This window comes from Pezoporus wallicus, unplaced genomic scaffold (assembly GCF_028554395.1).
Source record: "Pezoporus wallicus isolate ANWC-B61680 ecotype Strahan unplaced genomic scaffold, APGP_CSIRO_Pwel_v1 contig_7379, whole genome shotgun sequence".
In the NCBI taxonomy this organism is placed as follows: Eukaryota; Metazoa; Chordata; class Aves; order Psittaciformes; family Psittacidae; genus Pezoporus; species Pezoporus wallicus.
In genome coordinates, this window is record NW_026642884.1 from 1,116,166 (window position 1) to 1,133,435 (window position 17,270).

Here is a 17,270-nt window from a genome sequence, read left to right on the forward strand (position 1 = left end):
GATAAATTTAGTTGGGCTGGTGTAAGACAAACTCTCCATATACACACATGCTTGCTTCTACGATTTAAACATATTAAGGATGAAATCAGATACTCAAATAATGCAGTATACTAAATCTCCATTAGAATACCTTTCCTACCTTCTCCCAGTATAAAAAAGTTCTTTTGACACATTTAGGGCCCAGGTGCTTGAAAGATTTGCAATATAAGGACTAAGCCAATTGTCCATTAGCCGTAATAAGGGAAGTCTCTTTCCTAGATAGGGAAAACTGTCTCCATCCTCGTACTGCATGTAGACAAAGAAACCATATTTAGCTTTATTAGAGGCTGCATACATGCAGCAGATGATAGCACATCTATAGTTGAAGATCTTACAGCCTTTTAAAAGCCCCTCAAAGATGATGTTTGTAAGTCCCTATCTGTTTGCTCCAAGCTCATACTTTGGTACTCAAATTTACTAAGCAGAAGTACTCTAGAAATAATTCGTTGAGAAAAAGCAGTTTGACCTACTTTAATTCTAGATCAAAACAAACATAAAAAACTTCTTTCTTACCACTTTTCCTAGCAACAGAGCCCTCCTAAAAAGGAGGGTTTTGCAGGCAATTTCAAACGTAATTAGCCGACCATAATGGATTAAGTAGCATTTTAACAGCTTCCAAAAAATTCAAATTACAGTCTGAGTTGCCAGGATCAGAAATATATGTATATATATTCCTCAACACATTAACAGGGCACATGTACATTCCTGAATCTTTGGATTCTTATCCCATCATCATTAGTATCACCAGGTGCAATATTACTGGCAGCTTCCTGTATCACCGGCAAAGGACTGACAGAGACGTGTCATAACAGTCAAAGACCTTATACCTGTGCTGTTCATTTGTTCTTGCTTCTCTAAAGACAGCAACAGGAATAGCCAAAGTCTAAAGACATCAACAATTCCTCCACTTTTTAGGGTTTTCTTAATGGAAATGCATTCCTTGGAAAAATAAAAGTCACTCTTAGCATGAAACTAAGAATATGAGCACCAAAAACACTACTGGTGTAAGGAAGGATCGTTATTATATTGGTTGCAGACTTCACCTTTTTCATCCCCAGGTCACACACACATCAAACCAGGCAGCTAGGGCTATTCTACACCTGGCTCCACAGTGCTCAAACACTGTTAATTCAAGCAGAAACTAGCTGGCTACTGCAAAAAGCAGATCTTCAGAAATACCTGTTTAAGTTCCTTCTGCGATTCTTCAACTTTTATCTTCCATTTGCTTTCTTCTTCTTCCACACTCCTCTGCAGCCTTTGTAAAATCCCCTCCTAAAAAGAGAGCAGAGTTTGAAAGCTTGTAACAGAAGAAAGGCATCTTGCAACATCACAAGGCACAGGCAGCCAGGCATCCTGCTTACCGTCTCTGCTAGAACTGACTTATATTTCTCACACTCCAGTTGCAGCAGTATGTGCATTTCCTCGGCCTCTTTCAACTTCTGCTCCATAGCCTAGCAAAGGAGAAGAGGGACAGGAAGAGTCATGCCTCAGTGACAGCTCTGAGTTCTATTATTAGAATTATAGAACAGTTAGGGTTGGAAAGGACCTTAAGATCATCTAGTCCGAACCCCCCTGCCACGGGCAGGGACACCTCACAGTAAACCATATCACCCAAGGCTCTCTCCAACCTGGTCCTGAACACTGCCAGGGATGGAGCATTCACAACCTCCCGGGGTAACCTATTCCAGTGCCTCACCACCCTTACAGGAAAGAACTTCCTCCTTATATCCAAACTAAACTTCCACTGTTTAAGATTTAACCCATTACCCCTTGTCCTGTCACTACAGTCCCTAATGAAGAGTCCCTCCCCAGTGTCCCTGTAGGCCCCCTTCAGATACTGGAAGGCTGCTATGAGGTCTCCAGGCAGCCTTCTCTTCTCCAGGCTGAACAGCCCCAACTTCCTCAGCCTCTCTTCATATGGGAGGTGCTCCAGTCCTCTGATCATCCTCGTGGCCCTCCTCTGGACTTGTTCCAACAGTTCCATGTCCTTTTGATGTTGAGGACACCAGAACTGCACACAATACTCCAGGTGAGGTCTCACAAGAGCAGAGTAGAGGGGCAGGATCACCTCCTTCGACCTGCTGGTCACGCTCCTTTTGATGCAGACCAGGATACAGTTGGCTTTCTGGGCTGCGAGCGCACACTGAAGCCGGCTCATATTCATTTTCTCATCGACCAACACCCCCAAGTTCTTCTCCACAGGGCTGCTCTGAATCTCTTCTCTGCCCAACCTGTAGCTGTGCCTGGGATTGCTCCCACCCAGGTGTAGGACCTTGCACTTGTCACGGTTAAACTTCGTAAGGTTGGCATCAGCCCACGTCACAAGCGTGTCGAGGTCCCTCTGGATGGCATTCCTTCCCTCCAGTGTATCAACCGAACCACACAGCTTGGTGTCATTGACAAACTGGGCCCAAGGTCTTCATTCTCACAGTCCCTGCATCTGTCTTCCAAGACTTGGGTGGTTTGGTCAGAGCCTTTGGCAGTGAAGACCGAGGCAAAGAAGTCATTCAGAACCTCAGCCTTCCCCAAATCCAGGACAGCCAGTTCTTCCGTTAGCTTCCTGAGGGGGCCTATGCTCTCCGTAGTCTGTTATTTATTTGCTATGTACCTGTAGAATCCCTTCCTGTTATCCTTAAAACCCCTAGCCAAGTTTAATTCTAACTGGGCCTTAGCTTTCCTAACCTGGTCCCTAGCTTTCTGGACAACATCCCTGTACTCTTCCCAGGCCGCCTGTCCTTGCTTCCACTTTCTATAAGCCTCTTTTTTCATTTGAATTTTCCTCAGCGGCTCCTTATCCATCCAAGGATGTCTCCTGGCCCTCCTGCTGCACTTCCTTCTAGTTGGGATGCAACACTCCTGAGTTTGTAGCAGGTCATCCTTGACTATCAACCAACAGTCTTGGGCTCCCCTTCCCTCTAGGGCTGTATCCCATGGAACCTTCCTAAGCAGGTTCCTGAAGAGGCCAAAGTCTGCTCTTTTGAAGTCCAGGGCAGTGAGCTTGCTGCACGCTCTTCTCACTGTCCTGAGGATCTCAAATTCAACCATCTCATGATCGCTGCATCCAAGGCTGCCCTGGAGAGTCACATTTCCAACCAGCCCTTCCCTGTTGGTGAGCACGAGGTCCAGCATGGCACCTCTCCTTCTCGGCTCCTCTGTTACTTGCAGAAGGAAGTTGCCTTCCACACAGTCGAGGAACCTCCTGGATTGCTTGTGCCAGGCCGTACCGTCTCTCCTACAGATATCAGGATGGTTGAAGTCCCCCATGAGAACAAGGGCCTGTGAGCATGAGGCTTTTCCTATCTGTCTACAGAGTGCTTCATCTGCAGGTTCTCCTTGATCAGGCCATCTGTAACAGATCCTCACAGTAATGTCTCCCATATCTGTTCTCCCTTTAACCCTGACCCACAAACTCTCTGTTGACTGCTCACCTGTCCCCAGACAGAGTTCCATACTCTCCAGCCTATCCCTAACATAAAGGGCAACTCCCCCTCCCCGCCTGCCAGGCCTGTCTTTTCTAAAGAGCCTGTAACCTTCCATTCCAACACTCCAGTCATAGGAGTCATCCCAGCATGCTTCTGCAATGCCTATTATATCATACACCTATCTCAACAAGCAAGCTGGTACCATTCATTGGAAGGTCTGCATTTTCAACCCATGCAAAGACATCAGCAAGTGCAATGTTCACATATAATTCCTAATTACAAATTTTGTGAGCTACTGCAATAATTCTGAGTTGCCTGAAAAAATTCAAACAATTACCTGAAAAAGGGAACAGGGATTTTGAATTTTATAAGTGTGTTCACAACTCTACACAGTGCTTTTTGAAGATGTAAATACATTTCTGATTTACGCTTTGCAAATATCTATACAACAATTTTCTTGTCACCTGTTTGACAATTTGAACAGAGCACAATTTGCAAGATTTATACTGAAAGAAAAAAAACACACACACGGAAGCTTTCCACTGTTCATGCCTACCTTGATCTCTTCAGATCCTGAAGCCTCTCTCAAGTATTCTTTAGCCATCTTTTCAAACCCACATATCCATTCACTGTGGCTCTGTTGAGAAATGCATTCTGTTAAAATTGAGAGTAACCTCAATAAAACTACCTTCAGGATATCTGCCTCCCAACTGCAGGCTTACAAGCAGTGTTTCAGTCCCCCAGTTCCCTGGAGCTAACATACATCCTGACAGTAGCTGTTCAGCTAGTATCGCACACAGCCAAGCTGACAGTCAGCAGGCAGCAATCCAGCATGAGGTTGAGATATGTACACTGTACAGGAGCTTGAAAGTACCGAAACACAACTGGGTGACAGAGGTCTTCTTACAAGGGTTGGGAACTGACAAAAATTTGAAGACTTAAGGGAAGTCTTTAAATCTATTTGAAGAATTTGAATCTATTCCAAAACCCCTAAGTAGTAAAGCACATGCGTGCTACATAATTCTAGGGACCTCACTAGGAAGACTATTTCGTAACCTTACACAAACCCAGTCTTTTTAAAGACTCTCTCTAGTTCATCAAGAGACTAACTTTAGGACATATGAGAATAATTTTAAATAGGAATATTCAAAACCTCTAGACATTACAAATAAAATGCAGACCCCATTTGTCCCACCTCACATCATTCACACAATCTAAACCACATGAACCCAGTGCACTCCTCCTTTGCCAACAACTGAAAAACCACAAAAAATATAAAATTAGAATCAGTGGTTTTCAAAGGAACTTTTCCAAACAAAACAAACCCTCCTGTACTCTATTAATTGGCACTGAGGCAGCACAGCTCCTCTGAAAAGGGGGCCAGCAGTTATCTGCACAGTCGCTGGCAGATACGGATCCCCATCATGTCAGACAGTGAGCAAGCAAGCAGCAGACCTTATCTCCCCCTGAAAATTTACTATCTCAGACACAAGATAACACAGGTGGATAAATCAGATACTGGAGTGGTAAAAAAAAAAAAAAAATCACAAAATTATAACAACTTTTGTTTTTAAAAAGACTTTTCTCGAAGTAACTGCCTGCAGCCTTGCTACTGGCAAGCACAGGTATTACCTGCAGAAGATACTCATGTCCCACTGCAGAAACCCTGGAGGAGAACGGGCTGTAGGGAAATGCTCCAGCCTGCCCAGTGCAGCAGGATCAAAACTCCTCAATGCCAGCAGTAAGGTAGAAGAGCCATTTCTCTTACCACATTAGAAGGAAGAGAGACTTTCGGGAACAGCTTCTGGAGTAGTTCACGCATCTCTACCTTGGCAGCTTCCAAATGCTGCTGCTTCTCCTAAACCAAGAAAAGGGCTCAATGTAAAATTGGGAAACATACCCCACTGACCTGGCAATAGCCTCTTTATGTCTAGAGCACTTCACTTAAGCCAGAAAGTCATTTTTTTAAGTGAGAAAGGCACTACAGTCTCTGAAATTGTCAGTAAATTGCCTCAAAAATTGACACTGAATTGCTTCAGAATTTGGCCTTCACATTTGCTCATGCTCAAGCTTTTATTTTCTTAAGTTCTCCAATCTAGCCTGTTCGTACAGAAATTACACCTTCACTTGTTCACAGCACAAACTACGCTGTGCTGAGTAACTGCATCACACCAACCCTGCCACTCAAGTTAAGCAATCTCAAAAGCAACAAACTTGCTCAATAAATTTTTGAAAAATCCACATTAAAACCATTTTAGGTGGGGAAAAAAAATCACCATAAATTGACATCACCAAATAAATGAACAGAGAATTGAAATCAAAAGGAAAGTTTGTGTTAATGCACATTTGAACCAGGCCAAGAAAGCAAGACTATCTTCTAAATATTATTTTTAAGTATTCAACAGGGAGACTGTTACATGCTTCTTCCCCAAGCTTGGATGCAATGGAAATAATTATTAGAGCTGTGTGACAATCTCCAGGTTTTCTTTGTCATTGTTCTGCAAACATAAGCACACAGAGCCAAGGGCACCACAGATCTATTGCTCCACTTATTTAACATTAAAAGCAGACCAGCCACAGGACATTTGCTTGCAGTGCTCGTGGCAGATTGGTTTAATTTAGCTATATGACACTCAAGACTCCCAAGTGAGTTTGAACGCAGAAAGCCTGAAACCCTGCATAGAAGGTAGCTTTCAGCCAAAATTCTTCACTAATATTTGGATTTGTGTTTTTCTTTCACATGAGTGCTGTTCCACCTTGCTGCTCTGAGTTCCTCTGCTGCAAGAGATCGTGGCATTAGTAGGCTGAGATTCAGAGACAAACGAATAGGAGACATTAGGTTGTGAAGCTGTGCTAAGTGTGTTAGCTTTCAGCAATCTAGGAACCACCAAGAAGTGGCAAATGGCTGTTTGATGAAGTCCTCCAACTGCAAGAGAAAGCAGGCAAGCATTAGCACACAGCAAAAGCAGGTACACAACTTCCCTGAATGCAGGGCTGAGCGAAGGGCAGAGACATCTCCAAAACACAGACGCACAATCCCAAATCAGAGCTCCTCTGCTTCTAGCTACCCGACTTGAGAAGGGGTTTTTAAAGTTATTTTGATCCTTTTTCTTTTTAATTCTGCACAGTGGCAATTAGCACCAAATCAGGCTCACAGTAAATGCAAGCTCATTCAGAGCAATTCACACCACATATCATATTGAACACTGGCTCTGATGGTATTTGAAGAGCTTCATGTGCCTTCAAGAAGGAAATTCACAACTGTGGTGACACCACTTCCCTGAGAAATTCCCAGGGTTTGTTTTATTTTTTTTTTTTTTACAGTAATTTAGTCCTAGTTCTTCCAATAAATGTATTCCAGCACAGCAAAAGCCCAGTAGGAGAAAGCAGGTTGCTCACCAGCAGTTTTTATTCTAGAGCTTCCCACAAGTAAAAAACAGCTCTAACAATTATGCAAACAGAAATTAAAAAAAAAAAAAAGCATGCCCAGAAGCTAAGGAATAAAAGAAACCTAAAGACAACAGTAAGAAGCAGAGGTGAGAGTATATGAATGATCACCCAGAACAGACTATTTAAATTGCAGTAAAAGTTAAATGCCTCCAGTTCATGTAAAAAAACAGCTGCAGATCTGCTTCTAGCTTAATGCATCGTTTCTAGCAGTTAACATTACAACCTTGGCAGTCTTGTTCACTTTGTCCTGCAGCAATTTTTCAGTTGATGCCAATGCTTCCATTGCTTTCCAGTTTTTCTTCCGAAGGTCCTAATCATTTTTAGAAAGAATGATTTCAGTTCAGCCAATATGCAAACTGCTTCCGCTTTTACTTCAGAGATATATTTTCCATTACATTCCACCATTTGCATTTAAATGCTGGTTACTGCAAGATGATTTTGCTGGGTAAGACGACATACACTAGCAAAAGTAAGTGCGATGCTCAGAGTTTGAGTGAAAAAGGGTGGGGAAAATGCCAATTTCTGCCCAACCTGCCCCCATCTCCAAAACTTATCCAATTGTTACTGTAGAACGTAGCACTACAGCATCCCCATACTTTGACTGCACTTGTAAGAAAAAAAAAAAAGAGGGAAGTTCTCAAAAGTAGTGAGGAACACAGACACCAAACCACAGATTACACAGAGTGTTAGGCATGTTGCATTGCAGAACCCAGCATGGATCCAAGAATACACAGAGGTGTACACATTTATGCCCTGATCTTGCAACCAGATCTACCCATGTAGATCCTTGGGCCTCGACCCAAACCCACTATGCCAGGGGCTCATCTCAGAAACACAAAGCTCAGAGCCTTGGTTTGCAGATCTCTCCACTGCTCCCAAGGAAAACTGGTTTGCTGCTTCATCAGCCCTCCTGGGAGGTTTTGGGATTTCGCCAGTGGCAAGCATACCCCAGACCTGCATGGAAACACCACCGTGCTGTGCTGCACTCCTGCAGCTTTCTTGGCAAGGTCATCAAACGTGTACTCCACAAGACATCAACATGCAAGCTCAGTTATGAGGTTGAGAGCCCTTATAAAAAGGGCTTTGCAGCTCTTATCTAGGAAGGATGGTGGGGTTTGTGGGGAGGAGATTAGAGGGCTCAGGATTTAAATGAACTTTTTTCCAACCCTTCAAACAGTCTGCTTTAGCAAAAGGCTATTTTGAAAGGCTGTATTTTTTTAATTCACCACACAAAGTGGCATCCAAATCCTAGTGTGTACCTACACTAGTTTTACTTTACCTCCTACTATCTGCCTGCTATCCTAGGAGCTGTTTCACAAGACATTAAAACAAAGTTGGATAAAATTGCAATGTGGAAAGCTGGGACCTACAGGCATGGTCTGCCTTTAATAGCAGCCAGATTTCTGCCTGCACCACAAAGGGTAATTAGACCTTGTAATTCCCCAGGAAACAGGCATGCATATGTTCTACCTTTCCAGCTCATCCATTTTCCAAGACTACTCAGCCATTTCAGCCCTACTTTATTTCAGCTCTTAAACAACACTGCTTGTATCAAAAATCACATTTTCAGTATTTTCCTTGTACATCTTCCTTATATTGTCCCACTTTAAAGCAATAAAGTTCATTGCACAGTATCCACCGGACTTTATAGGCTATCACAGAGAGACAGGCGAGCTAAAAGCACTGTATTTAACAATTTTCTTCATATAAAAGATGCCACACTCTTGCCCTGCTGGTAATGCATTACAAGAAGGTAAACTTGCAGCTCTGTGATGGAGCAAACAATCTTTGCTTCCACCCACAAACAACCCATACTGCACCATCAGTGGCTACTGTAAAAAGGAAAAAGGAAGGCTCAGTGTCCTCCACCTCTTTCAGAAGAACAGTATTACTCACTCTTCAGAAGCCAAAGAGCCAGATCCAAGAGCCCTGAAGGTAATGCCTCTTCCCATGGCTACACACAAGGACCATAACTTGTTCAAGAGCACAGCACCTTTCATCTTCACAGCCTCCCTCCCCAGACTCCTTCTTCTTGCCTTGGCAAAGGACATGCTTCTGAACAAGCCTAACAAGGCTTGAATCCAAGTCTGAGAACTTGCTGCAGGATGCGTCCCCTAGCAAGTCTCCTCCCCCTCACCAAACGAGCAACTTAATGAAGTGCTCAAACTCTGAGCAGTGAAGTGAGAAATGCTTAGTCACTCCCAAGGAAAGAGGAGAGGAGTGACCAGAGGACACAATACAGGGGACAACCATCAGAAGCATGATCTCTTGAGAACACCCTAGGCGCCATGGAGTGCTGTGCACACAGGCTGGTTGGTCTTTGGGACTTGGGTTTTTTTTGGGTGGTGGGGAGGAAGAAGGGGGAAGGGTTGGGGAAGGTGGGAGAGGTATTTCCTTACATTGTTCTTTTTCCTCTGTTGCTCAAAAGCATTTCTCCGAGAGGCAAGCTCATTTTGGAGACTGGCGATTTCCTTCTCTTTCCCTGCAACCCTGAATTAGCAAAAAGAATCATAGACAAGTCAGGAGACATTTAAGAAATTTCAAGTGAATCACTGACATCCTTTCACATACACTGACTTTCCTCCCAGCTACATGCTCTCTTTGAAAAGCTGCTCACTGACTTGGCAGTACTGCTTGCTTCCTACTGCTCTGTGAACTGCAGGCTGCCAGAGCAAAGCCCATTCCAAAGCTGTTGTTTGCCTACACAGGCATCTGCACACATTTATCAAGGCCGCAGAAAGGCAACACATTAGACAAGGGTAAGTCAGCCAGCCCACATTAGTACACCACCACAAAACAGGCACAGCCTGCTGGATAAAAGCATTCTTTTTCAAGCACCTAGTCCACAATTTATAAGTCATTTAAGTTAGAAGAAACATAATTCAGACAGTGAAAAATGCGTAACAGTAGCAATTCGTGTAGCACAACAAAAGCCAGTATGGCATTACCTTCCACACAGTTTACTGTGCTTCAGCTCTACATTATAACCTACTGCTACACATAAGATTTTCCCTGGGAAGAGATTTTCACCAGATGATTTTATAATATGAGCAACACTTTACTAAGCTGAAGTTCCAAGAAAAAAGCTTGTCACCTTTGCTTGAAACATTAACATTTGACTCTTCAGACATATATCTGAGCTGGCATGCATTTACAAGTAAATCAATCGTGGCTTACTTACATTGTGAGCACATACGGCAAGCACTGTGCAAGCACACAGACCATTGAGGCTGAGGATTATTAGCCTGAGCACAAGCTCTATGTTCAAGTTTTACTAGGCTGTACAGATTTTTTTACTGGCACTTATCACACTGATATGGTACATTTGGCATTTCTTTAATCTTTCAAATTTCTTCAGCAATAAGTGAAATGAAACACTCTGCTACTTATCTACTGTGTTCAACTTCTGGCAATACTCACACTTGTAGAAGCTCCTCACTTTGGACAGCTAGGGAGGCCTACAAACAGATCAGAAACTCACTGGAATCAGTTCAGCAGCAAATACTGGTGCAGAGGTCACAATCTACCTTGTTAATCAGGTACTGCTGCAAAAATAGGCAGTTACGCCCTTGGCCTTCAAGGGAATTCTGTCCAGCCTCCTTTGGCCAGAAGCCTGGGTGTGATACAACATTCAAAGACAGGGGTGGAAAGCTAGACAAGAAATCAGCAAATGTGAAAAACCACAAGAAAACCCACAATAAAGGGAAGCAGGAACAGATATTCAACAGCCAGAAAAGCTGGCTTAGTGCAATCTAACCCTGAAGCTGTCCCTTGAATTATATGGTCAATGCAACTACTGGTTTTCCATGCCATCCATACAAGCTACCACCACCCCCTTTTACTTCACTCAGTAACAATGCAATTGGAAGCTGTACCTGTTTGCAATTTTCCTGCTTTAATTCTTGAATTTGAACTTTAAAAGATTCATTTTCCTTTTGCACATCCTGTTACAAGAAAAGCAACAACACAAACATGTATATACATAGACACACACTCATAATACATACGCTCCTTACAGTACAAGGCTCTTCTATTAAAGCTTTACCTGCAACTGTTTTACACAGCTTGCAATTTCTCTTTCTTTTTCTTCTGCTACAGCTTTCAACTTCTTAATTTGTTCTTCTTCCCCTTTCAACCTGCAGAGATGATTCAGAAAGTAAGGAAAAAGTTATGAGTAAGAATTTATGCTAAAAAGGGACAGGTGCTCTAGCTGAGACAGTTTTTAGCAGCAGAAGATAAATTTTGTATACTAAATATAATAATCAGCCAAAAGGAGACCACACACATGGAGAAGAAACCATTACACTATGGCTCCAAAACAAAAAACCTAAGGGAAATACATGCCAGGTTCAACAACATGTACTGCAAACACTTACTTGCTAAGAATTAGCCTGAAGCAAGCTAGTGATTTCACATGTCAATCAGTAAACACACTTAGTCATAGCTGATCTCAACATTCAGAGCAGAAGTGTGATACATTGGCCACCTGAGCAAATCCTGCAAGCCAGCCAGCTCCGAAGGCACTAGGGACAGTTTCCTAAAGGTGAGACTGCCTTAGGTACTGGCTATACAGGAGTCTCCTGGGGGAGCAATGTTACAAGAGCTGTACTGAAGACCAAGCCCTTTTCGGCACACAACCTTCCTCTGACTTAGAGCAGCCAAAGCAGAGTCAAAACAGGAAAGTCTGGCAGCATTTCTCCATAAAACAGGAGTTGGAGAATTGGCTATTGCATCTCAGACCGAAAACAGCAAACCATATCTGTTTATTACTTTTAGCGACTCAGCCACAGGCACTTAAATCCACACTCTTTTAAACATGCTAAACAGAAGGGGAAATTATCACTAGGCACAAGAAGCAGCAGCAATTTCACTAGTTAGTAGAGCCCTGGGAGATCATTCAGTTTCACAAAGTGTATGAGCACTATGACTTAGGCATGCCAGGCAGGGATGCCAGGCACTTGCTATTATACACAGCAGCAGACACTGGCTGGTGTACATCCATCAGCAATAACAGCTTATTTTAGCAAAGCCCATAAAATGCTTCAAACCAATTAATACATTCCAATTTAAAATAAACACCAGCACTGAAGGTATATTATCAGCAGGTGCTTAAGAAACTGCTACTAAGCATACTCACAAGCTCTCCAGGTCCTGGACTTGGAATGCAGCAGGTACCTTAAAAACAAAGTAATTCCCAACCTCATTTTGATGGCACTGTAAAGCTTTCAAATTAACAGCAACTCTTTGAATGAGCAGGGGCACCACACATCTAGCAGGACACTTGCCAAAGAAATACCAGGAATTTTACATGAGGCTTTGCTCTGAGAATATATAAACACAATAGATTTTAGAAGCAGTTTACACCATGCATCCCAAACTTCACACCAGCCAATTTCCCTCCATTCCACCTCTCCTGTGCCATAGATGCTGTCTGTTATCTAGACATCCACCCAAAATAAGACTGCAACTCAGTTTCTCCCATTAATCATTGACAAAAATCAAAACTGACCTAGGAATACCACCTTATTGAAAAATTCTTCGATTAAGTTAATGCCTGGCTTCAAGGATGTCCAGTTGCCTGTTCCCAAGTCCAATGCAGGCAATCAAAACCCAGAACATTCCAACCAGTTGCAGCTTCTGCAATAGGTACATGCAGGAAGGAATCACAGCAAAGCCCGACTACTTCAGGAGGAGCTGCTACATTCAGTTACAGCAAGAGCTCCTCCATGACCCCCATGGCCCTACAGAGATGCTAATTTAGTCTGGCAATGAGGTACCTACAAGGCAGCTATGATTCTGCCTATAAGCCTCAGAGTTTTCAGACCATCAAAGCTACTCAGTACACAAAGCAACATCCAGGTAAAAGAAAAGCTCTCAGAACTTGTGATCCACATTCATCCCATTTCAGATCAACACTTTCATCCTGTTTCAGATGAACACAGTTGAACTAGTGGGCTCTCTGCACTGCAGACTACCAGTTTAGTCAAGCAGGATTTAAAATAGCTCTGAGTTGAAGTCAGTGTAAACCCTTTATGAGGCAGAGTACAAAACGAACCCCTTCCAGTTCACCTGAACAGCAGTCCCAAACCACATCCACTCTGCAGGCCATACCTGTTGGAGCTGTTGCAGGTTCTGTTCTTCTAACTCCTGAACTTTACTGGTTAATTGTGCAATTGTATCCTTCTGACCCTTTGGACACAAAAAAAAATATCAAAAAAATAGCAAGATTAAAAGTCTGAACATGACTTTCCTACAGCCAGAAATACTGCAGCAAAACTTATTTTCCTTTAGAATACCAAGAAAGCTTACCTGCAGCCATTCTCCTTTCTTAACAATCTCCTTCTCCTTCTCTTCCAATAATGCCTCCATGGTTTTAACCTGCTTTTCTTTTCCCTTCAACCTGAACCATTAAACACAGACACACAACATAAAAACTCTTGCTCTTTTTTCCATCTGAAAAAAAGACATCCTATGCTTTGCAGCACACCACAAAACCAGCATATGTGATCTAACACAATTCACCCACTAAAAATCAACCAGTGAACATTTCCACTTCAGTCTAGGTTAGCAAGAGATGCTCCTGCTCAATGTCACTGCTCATTAAGAGAAAGCGGACAAATTCTGTGCCCACGTATACTGCAGGGATTTCATACATGTGTTTTCCTCATCTAAAAGTACTTCCTTCCACCTCCCCAGCTGGGACACAAGGGACTGATGACAGTAGTGGCTCAGCTCTCACTTATGCACCCAGATACAGCACAGCTATTACCAAAAGAATTTTGCCATAGTGCCTTGCCTATGTCCTTCCATCCTGACTTGACTTTAATCTATTGTAGTTTAACTGGGGCACATGAAGCCATACAGCACTTCACCTTGTTTGTGTCTCAGACAGGACCAGGTATTTCTAATAAGGACACACATCTAAGACCAGTGTTAACAGCCTGGATCACTTCCTGTGCAGACACCAGGCAACAACATTGGAACTTAGACTGAAGCAGGGAAGCAAGGGGGGCACAAGGCAGATCAGACATGCTAACAACTGTACTTACAGAGTCTGAAGTTCTTTGATTTGTGATGTAATCGACACCTAAAAAAATAATCAGTACTGCAATGAACATGAAAACACACAAACACTATAAACCACTCAAGGGAGAAAGCCATTAGACATTATTAAAATAGGCACGCACTATTTGTTACAATTATGTAAGCATAAACACTTTTTTGTGGGAAAATAAATTATGAGAAGTGAAGTGTCTCCACTATTTACTTTCTCCATATTAAAAATGTGACTTCCAGAGCAGAAAAGAAAACAGTGCAAATGGGAACACAAGCAGGCTCACCAGAGTACACTTCCACCACAGGAGACAAAAAGAAGAAGCAGACACTGATGATGACTAACCATCTCACTACCAACTGCAGCTTTCAGAGAGACCATCCCTGGTCATTTAGACCTTTGCACAAGCAAGTGCTTTTTAAATGCTCTCTGCAGTGTAAGCACTCCCTTAAATTCTCATTCTAAGCCTGAACATGGATTGAAAAAAAAAAAAACAAGACTTAGTGGGAACACTGCCTCTGAATTTTGCACAAAAGCCTGGCATTGGCTATCTGTACAGATACTGGCTTTCCAAACAGCTAGTTTAGTTCAGGCAGAAGTTTCAGACATTCCCAAAATCCTCTATTCTGCTTGTAGGAGACCAAAAGGCGTTCTTTAGAGCAAGCATCCCTCATATGTAGCTTTCTAGAGATGGCAACTTAAAATTGCCTTTTGTTCTGGGCTCTGTGTCAGTTCCAGGGAAGGAAACACACAAATAATTCATCTAGTTCCTGGGAATTTGCTTTGGAGGAAAAGTCCAAGGTGGAAACACATTCAATGAAGCTTTGCCTAAAAAGGACAAAACTTTAACACTAAGGAAATAATAGAGGGTGGCATGTTGGAATGTTGCTAAAAAGACTGAAGAAAATGCAGACCAAAAAAACCAACCCACACACGCCACAAAAACAAGCAAGCAAACTTCCTGACAGCACAATAAATTAAGCTGCCTGCAGAATGGACTCCCTAAGGAAACACGGGTTCCCATTATTTTGGATGCTAGACAGCAAGCATGCCAAAAAAGCCAATACTCCTCCATTTCTGCATTCCTGACAGCTAGAGTAAAACTTACTCTGCCAAGACAGGCTTTCTTTGGACATGGGAAAGAAAACAGTCTAAGGTTTACCTGGAAACCAGATACTATGTGTGCCCATAGTATTTTCTAGCAACACAGAAAGGCCAACAAAAGGAGGAACACCTTCAGCACTTCAGATTTCCAAGTTACCAGCTTTCAAGGATGCCCCAGGGCTGCGTGTTAACCTCATGGACTGTATAAGTCCAGCCAGAGCTAATGCTACCATGCTTTAAGTTATAACAATTCTTGCCAAATTTCATACTAAAAGTCCAGAAAGTTCAGGCATCCAGAGGACTGTGGTATTTGAAGGACAGCTGTAGTTATATTACATATTTACAGCTTTATATCCAAGAATAGTGTAGTTCTACCATTAAAAAAGCTCCCTTACCCAATGGCATTCACCAGTGAAAGAAAACACTAGAACAGAAATGAGTGAGCAGAGCATCCAAGACAAGGCTGTTTCACACTTCTGGCACTAAGGTGTTTTACCTGTTTTTCCATCTCAAGCTGGGAATTTCCTACTTCTTCTTTCAGAGCCTCTATTTCCTGTGTCAAAGCCTTTTCAATGACAAAACAGACAGGATTGGACAATGGAAACACAAACGCCACAAAAATGGATGCTACAAGTTCATCACTATCGAATGCCATGCAGTAACAAATAAATGGTAGTCAGTGGTATAGACACAAAGGAAAGTAGGTATTGTAAGAGAGACACCTGAACAGTCTTCTCCTTGCTTGCTACTTTGAGGATTTCAGCTTGTAGGAGCTCTTCCACTGATTTTATTTTTCCATCCTTCTCATGGATCCTTTAAAAAGAGAAGAGGAACAACATTGGTTGGCTGAACAAACATGTTACTTCAGCAAATATACAAGCTTTGGTTCTGCTGTCACATCACATCACCAGCCTCTGAAATCCGCAGTGGGACCAAGCAGGCAAAACAAACAGGAGGAATAAGACTAGGAATACTACAGAACCGGCTTTATATAACCAGTAGTTCACATGCTAAATAGATACTATTACTTTCTAAAAATGCAAATGAAAGCATCAGGAGGCCCTGGAACAACACACACTGTATTTCAGCCTTCACTGGACATGCCAGCAAAGAATTTATCAACTTCAAATACAGACACACACAGAGTAAACAAGCTCACTCCTTTCAGACTGCCTGCTGAAGAAAAACAATTATCTGACAATTTGCTGCAATTCCTTGTCAAAGTTAAGCTTATACAGTTAATTGCTTAGCAGAGAAGCAACTAGATTTTTAAAAGCTATTGATCTGATGTGGCATGTTTAAAAGTGATAATACTTCCTGCCACAAACACAGTTCACCCAGTTAAAAGCAAATCATTTCAGGGAAGCAAAACACCTGTAGTCATGGAATAAAGACACACACAAGGTAACAAATCGGAAATTAAATCTGTGCAGTAACTTACACTTTCTGGAGTTCTTCCACCAGTGATTGGAAGGAGACCTGTTCAAAAGAGAGCTTCAGCTTAGGAAAACAGAAAAGAGCAAAATAATCTGCAGGTGTTGAAGGGTAAGGAATACGAGAATTTGAGCTCTCTGGCACTGGGTAAACTGCAGCGGCCTAATGATTTTATGTATCTGGCTGCTCCTGGAAATTAGCTGTAGGTCTCCAGTCCCTGTCAGACAACACCAAGTCACTGCAAGTTCCAGGAAAACAAAAGGAAACCCCACCATCTTCACCAGGAAAGGCTGAGGTTCAGGAACAGCATTTGATCAGCTAATCTCTTCATACTGGCACTACCATATACCTCTCCACAATTACAACGCTTCCCCTTTTCCATAAATCATTTTCTAGAAACCAAGTGCCCTTCTGAGCTGACCAAGCAGAGCTGGATGTCAAGGAAAGCCACTTCCTGATCAGCACCTAGTGCACATCAGAAACAATAATATTGTGACAGTGTCACCGAACAGAGACATAAAGGGGCTAAGTCACAACTGCAGGAGTGTGGATTAACATTAGAAAGCTCAAATACGCAAAATGAAACCAACGCAGTACGAGCTGCCTACCAGCCATGCTTGCTGCATAGGCTTCTGGAAAAAAAAGAGAAACCCACAGCCATTTCCACTCACACCAATACAGAACTGCTGCCGACTGGAATCTTTACATCTGCCACGTTTCTGACACTTAAGTAAAGTAAGTATTTGACAGAAATACCAGCTTCCAGA

The 17,270-nt window shown here is 42.5% G+C and overlaps 1 protein-coding gene across 11 annotated transcripts in view; it reads right to left on the minus strand.

The window, feature by feature from the left end:
- The window catches only part of KTN1 (kinectin 1), an 87,938-nt gene that overhangs the window by 12,380 nt on the left and 58,288 nt on the right, over positions 1-17,270 (minus strand). For 5 of the 11 annotated variants that reach the window (XM_057433080.1, XM_057433084.1, XM_057433087.1 and 2 more), the window contains 16 exons: positions 16,511-16,548; positions 15,792-15,882; positions 15,566-15,634; positions 13,961-13,998; positions 13,221-13,311; positions 13,023-13,100; positions 12,049-12,086; positions 10,957-11,047; positions 10,787-10,855; positions 10,332-10,369; positions 9,311-9,401; positions 7,135-7,221; positions 5,230-5,319; positions 4,018-4,098; positions 1,401-1,490; positions 1,219-1,311 (listed from right to left, as the gene is read on the minus strand). In XM_057433080.1, the coding sequence (XP_057289063.1) occupies positions 1,219-1,311; positions 1,401-1,490; positions 4,018-4,098; positions 5,230-5,319; positions 7,135-7,221; positions 9,311-9,401; positions 10,332-10,369; positions 10,787-10,855; positions 10,957-11,047; positions 12,049-12,086; positions 13,023-13,100; positions 13,221-13,311; positions 13,961-13,998; positions 15,566-15,634; positions 15,792-15,882; positions 16,511-16,548 (1,173 nt within the window). The remainder of the gene's footprint in view (positions 1-1,218; positions 1,312-1,400; positions 1,491-4,017; positions 4,099-5,229; positions 5,320-7,134; positions 7,222-9,310; positions 9,402-10,331; positions 10,370-10,786; positions 10,856-10,956; positions 11,048-12,048; positions 12,087-13,022; positions 13,101-13,220; positions 13,312-13,960; positions 13,999-15,565; positions 15,635-15,791; positions 15,883-16,510; positions 16,549-17,270) is intronic. The other 6 variants (XM_057433079.1, XM_057433086.1, XM_057433083.1 and 3 more) reach the window with 3 other exon arrangements.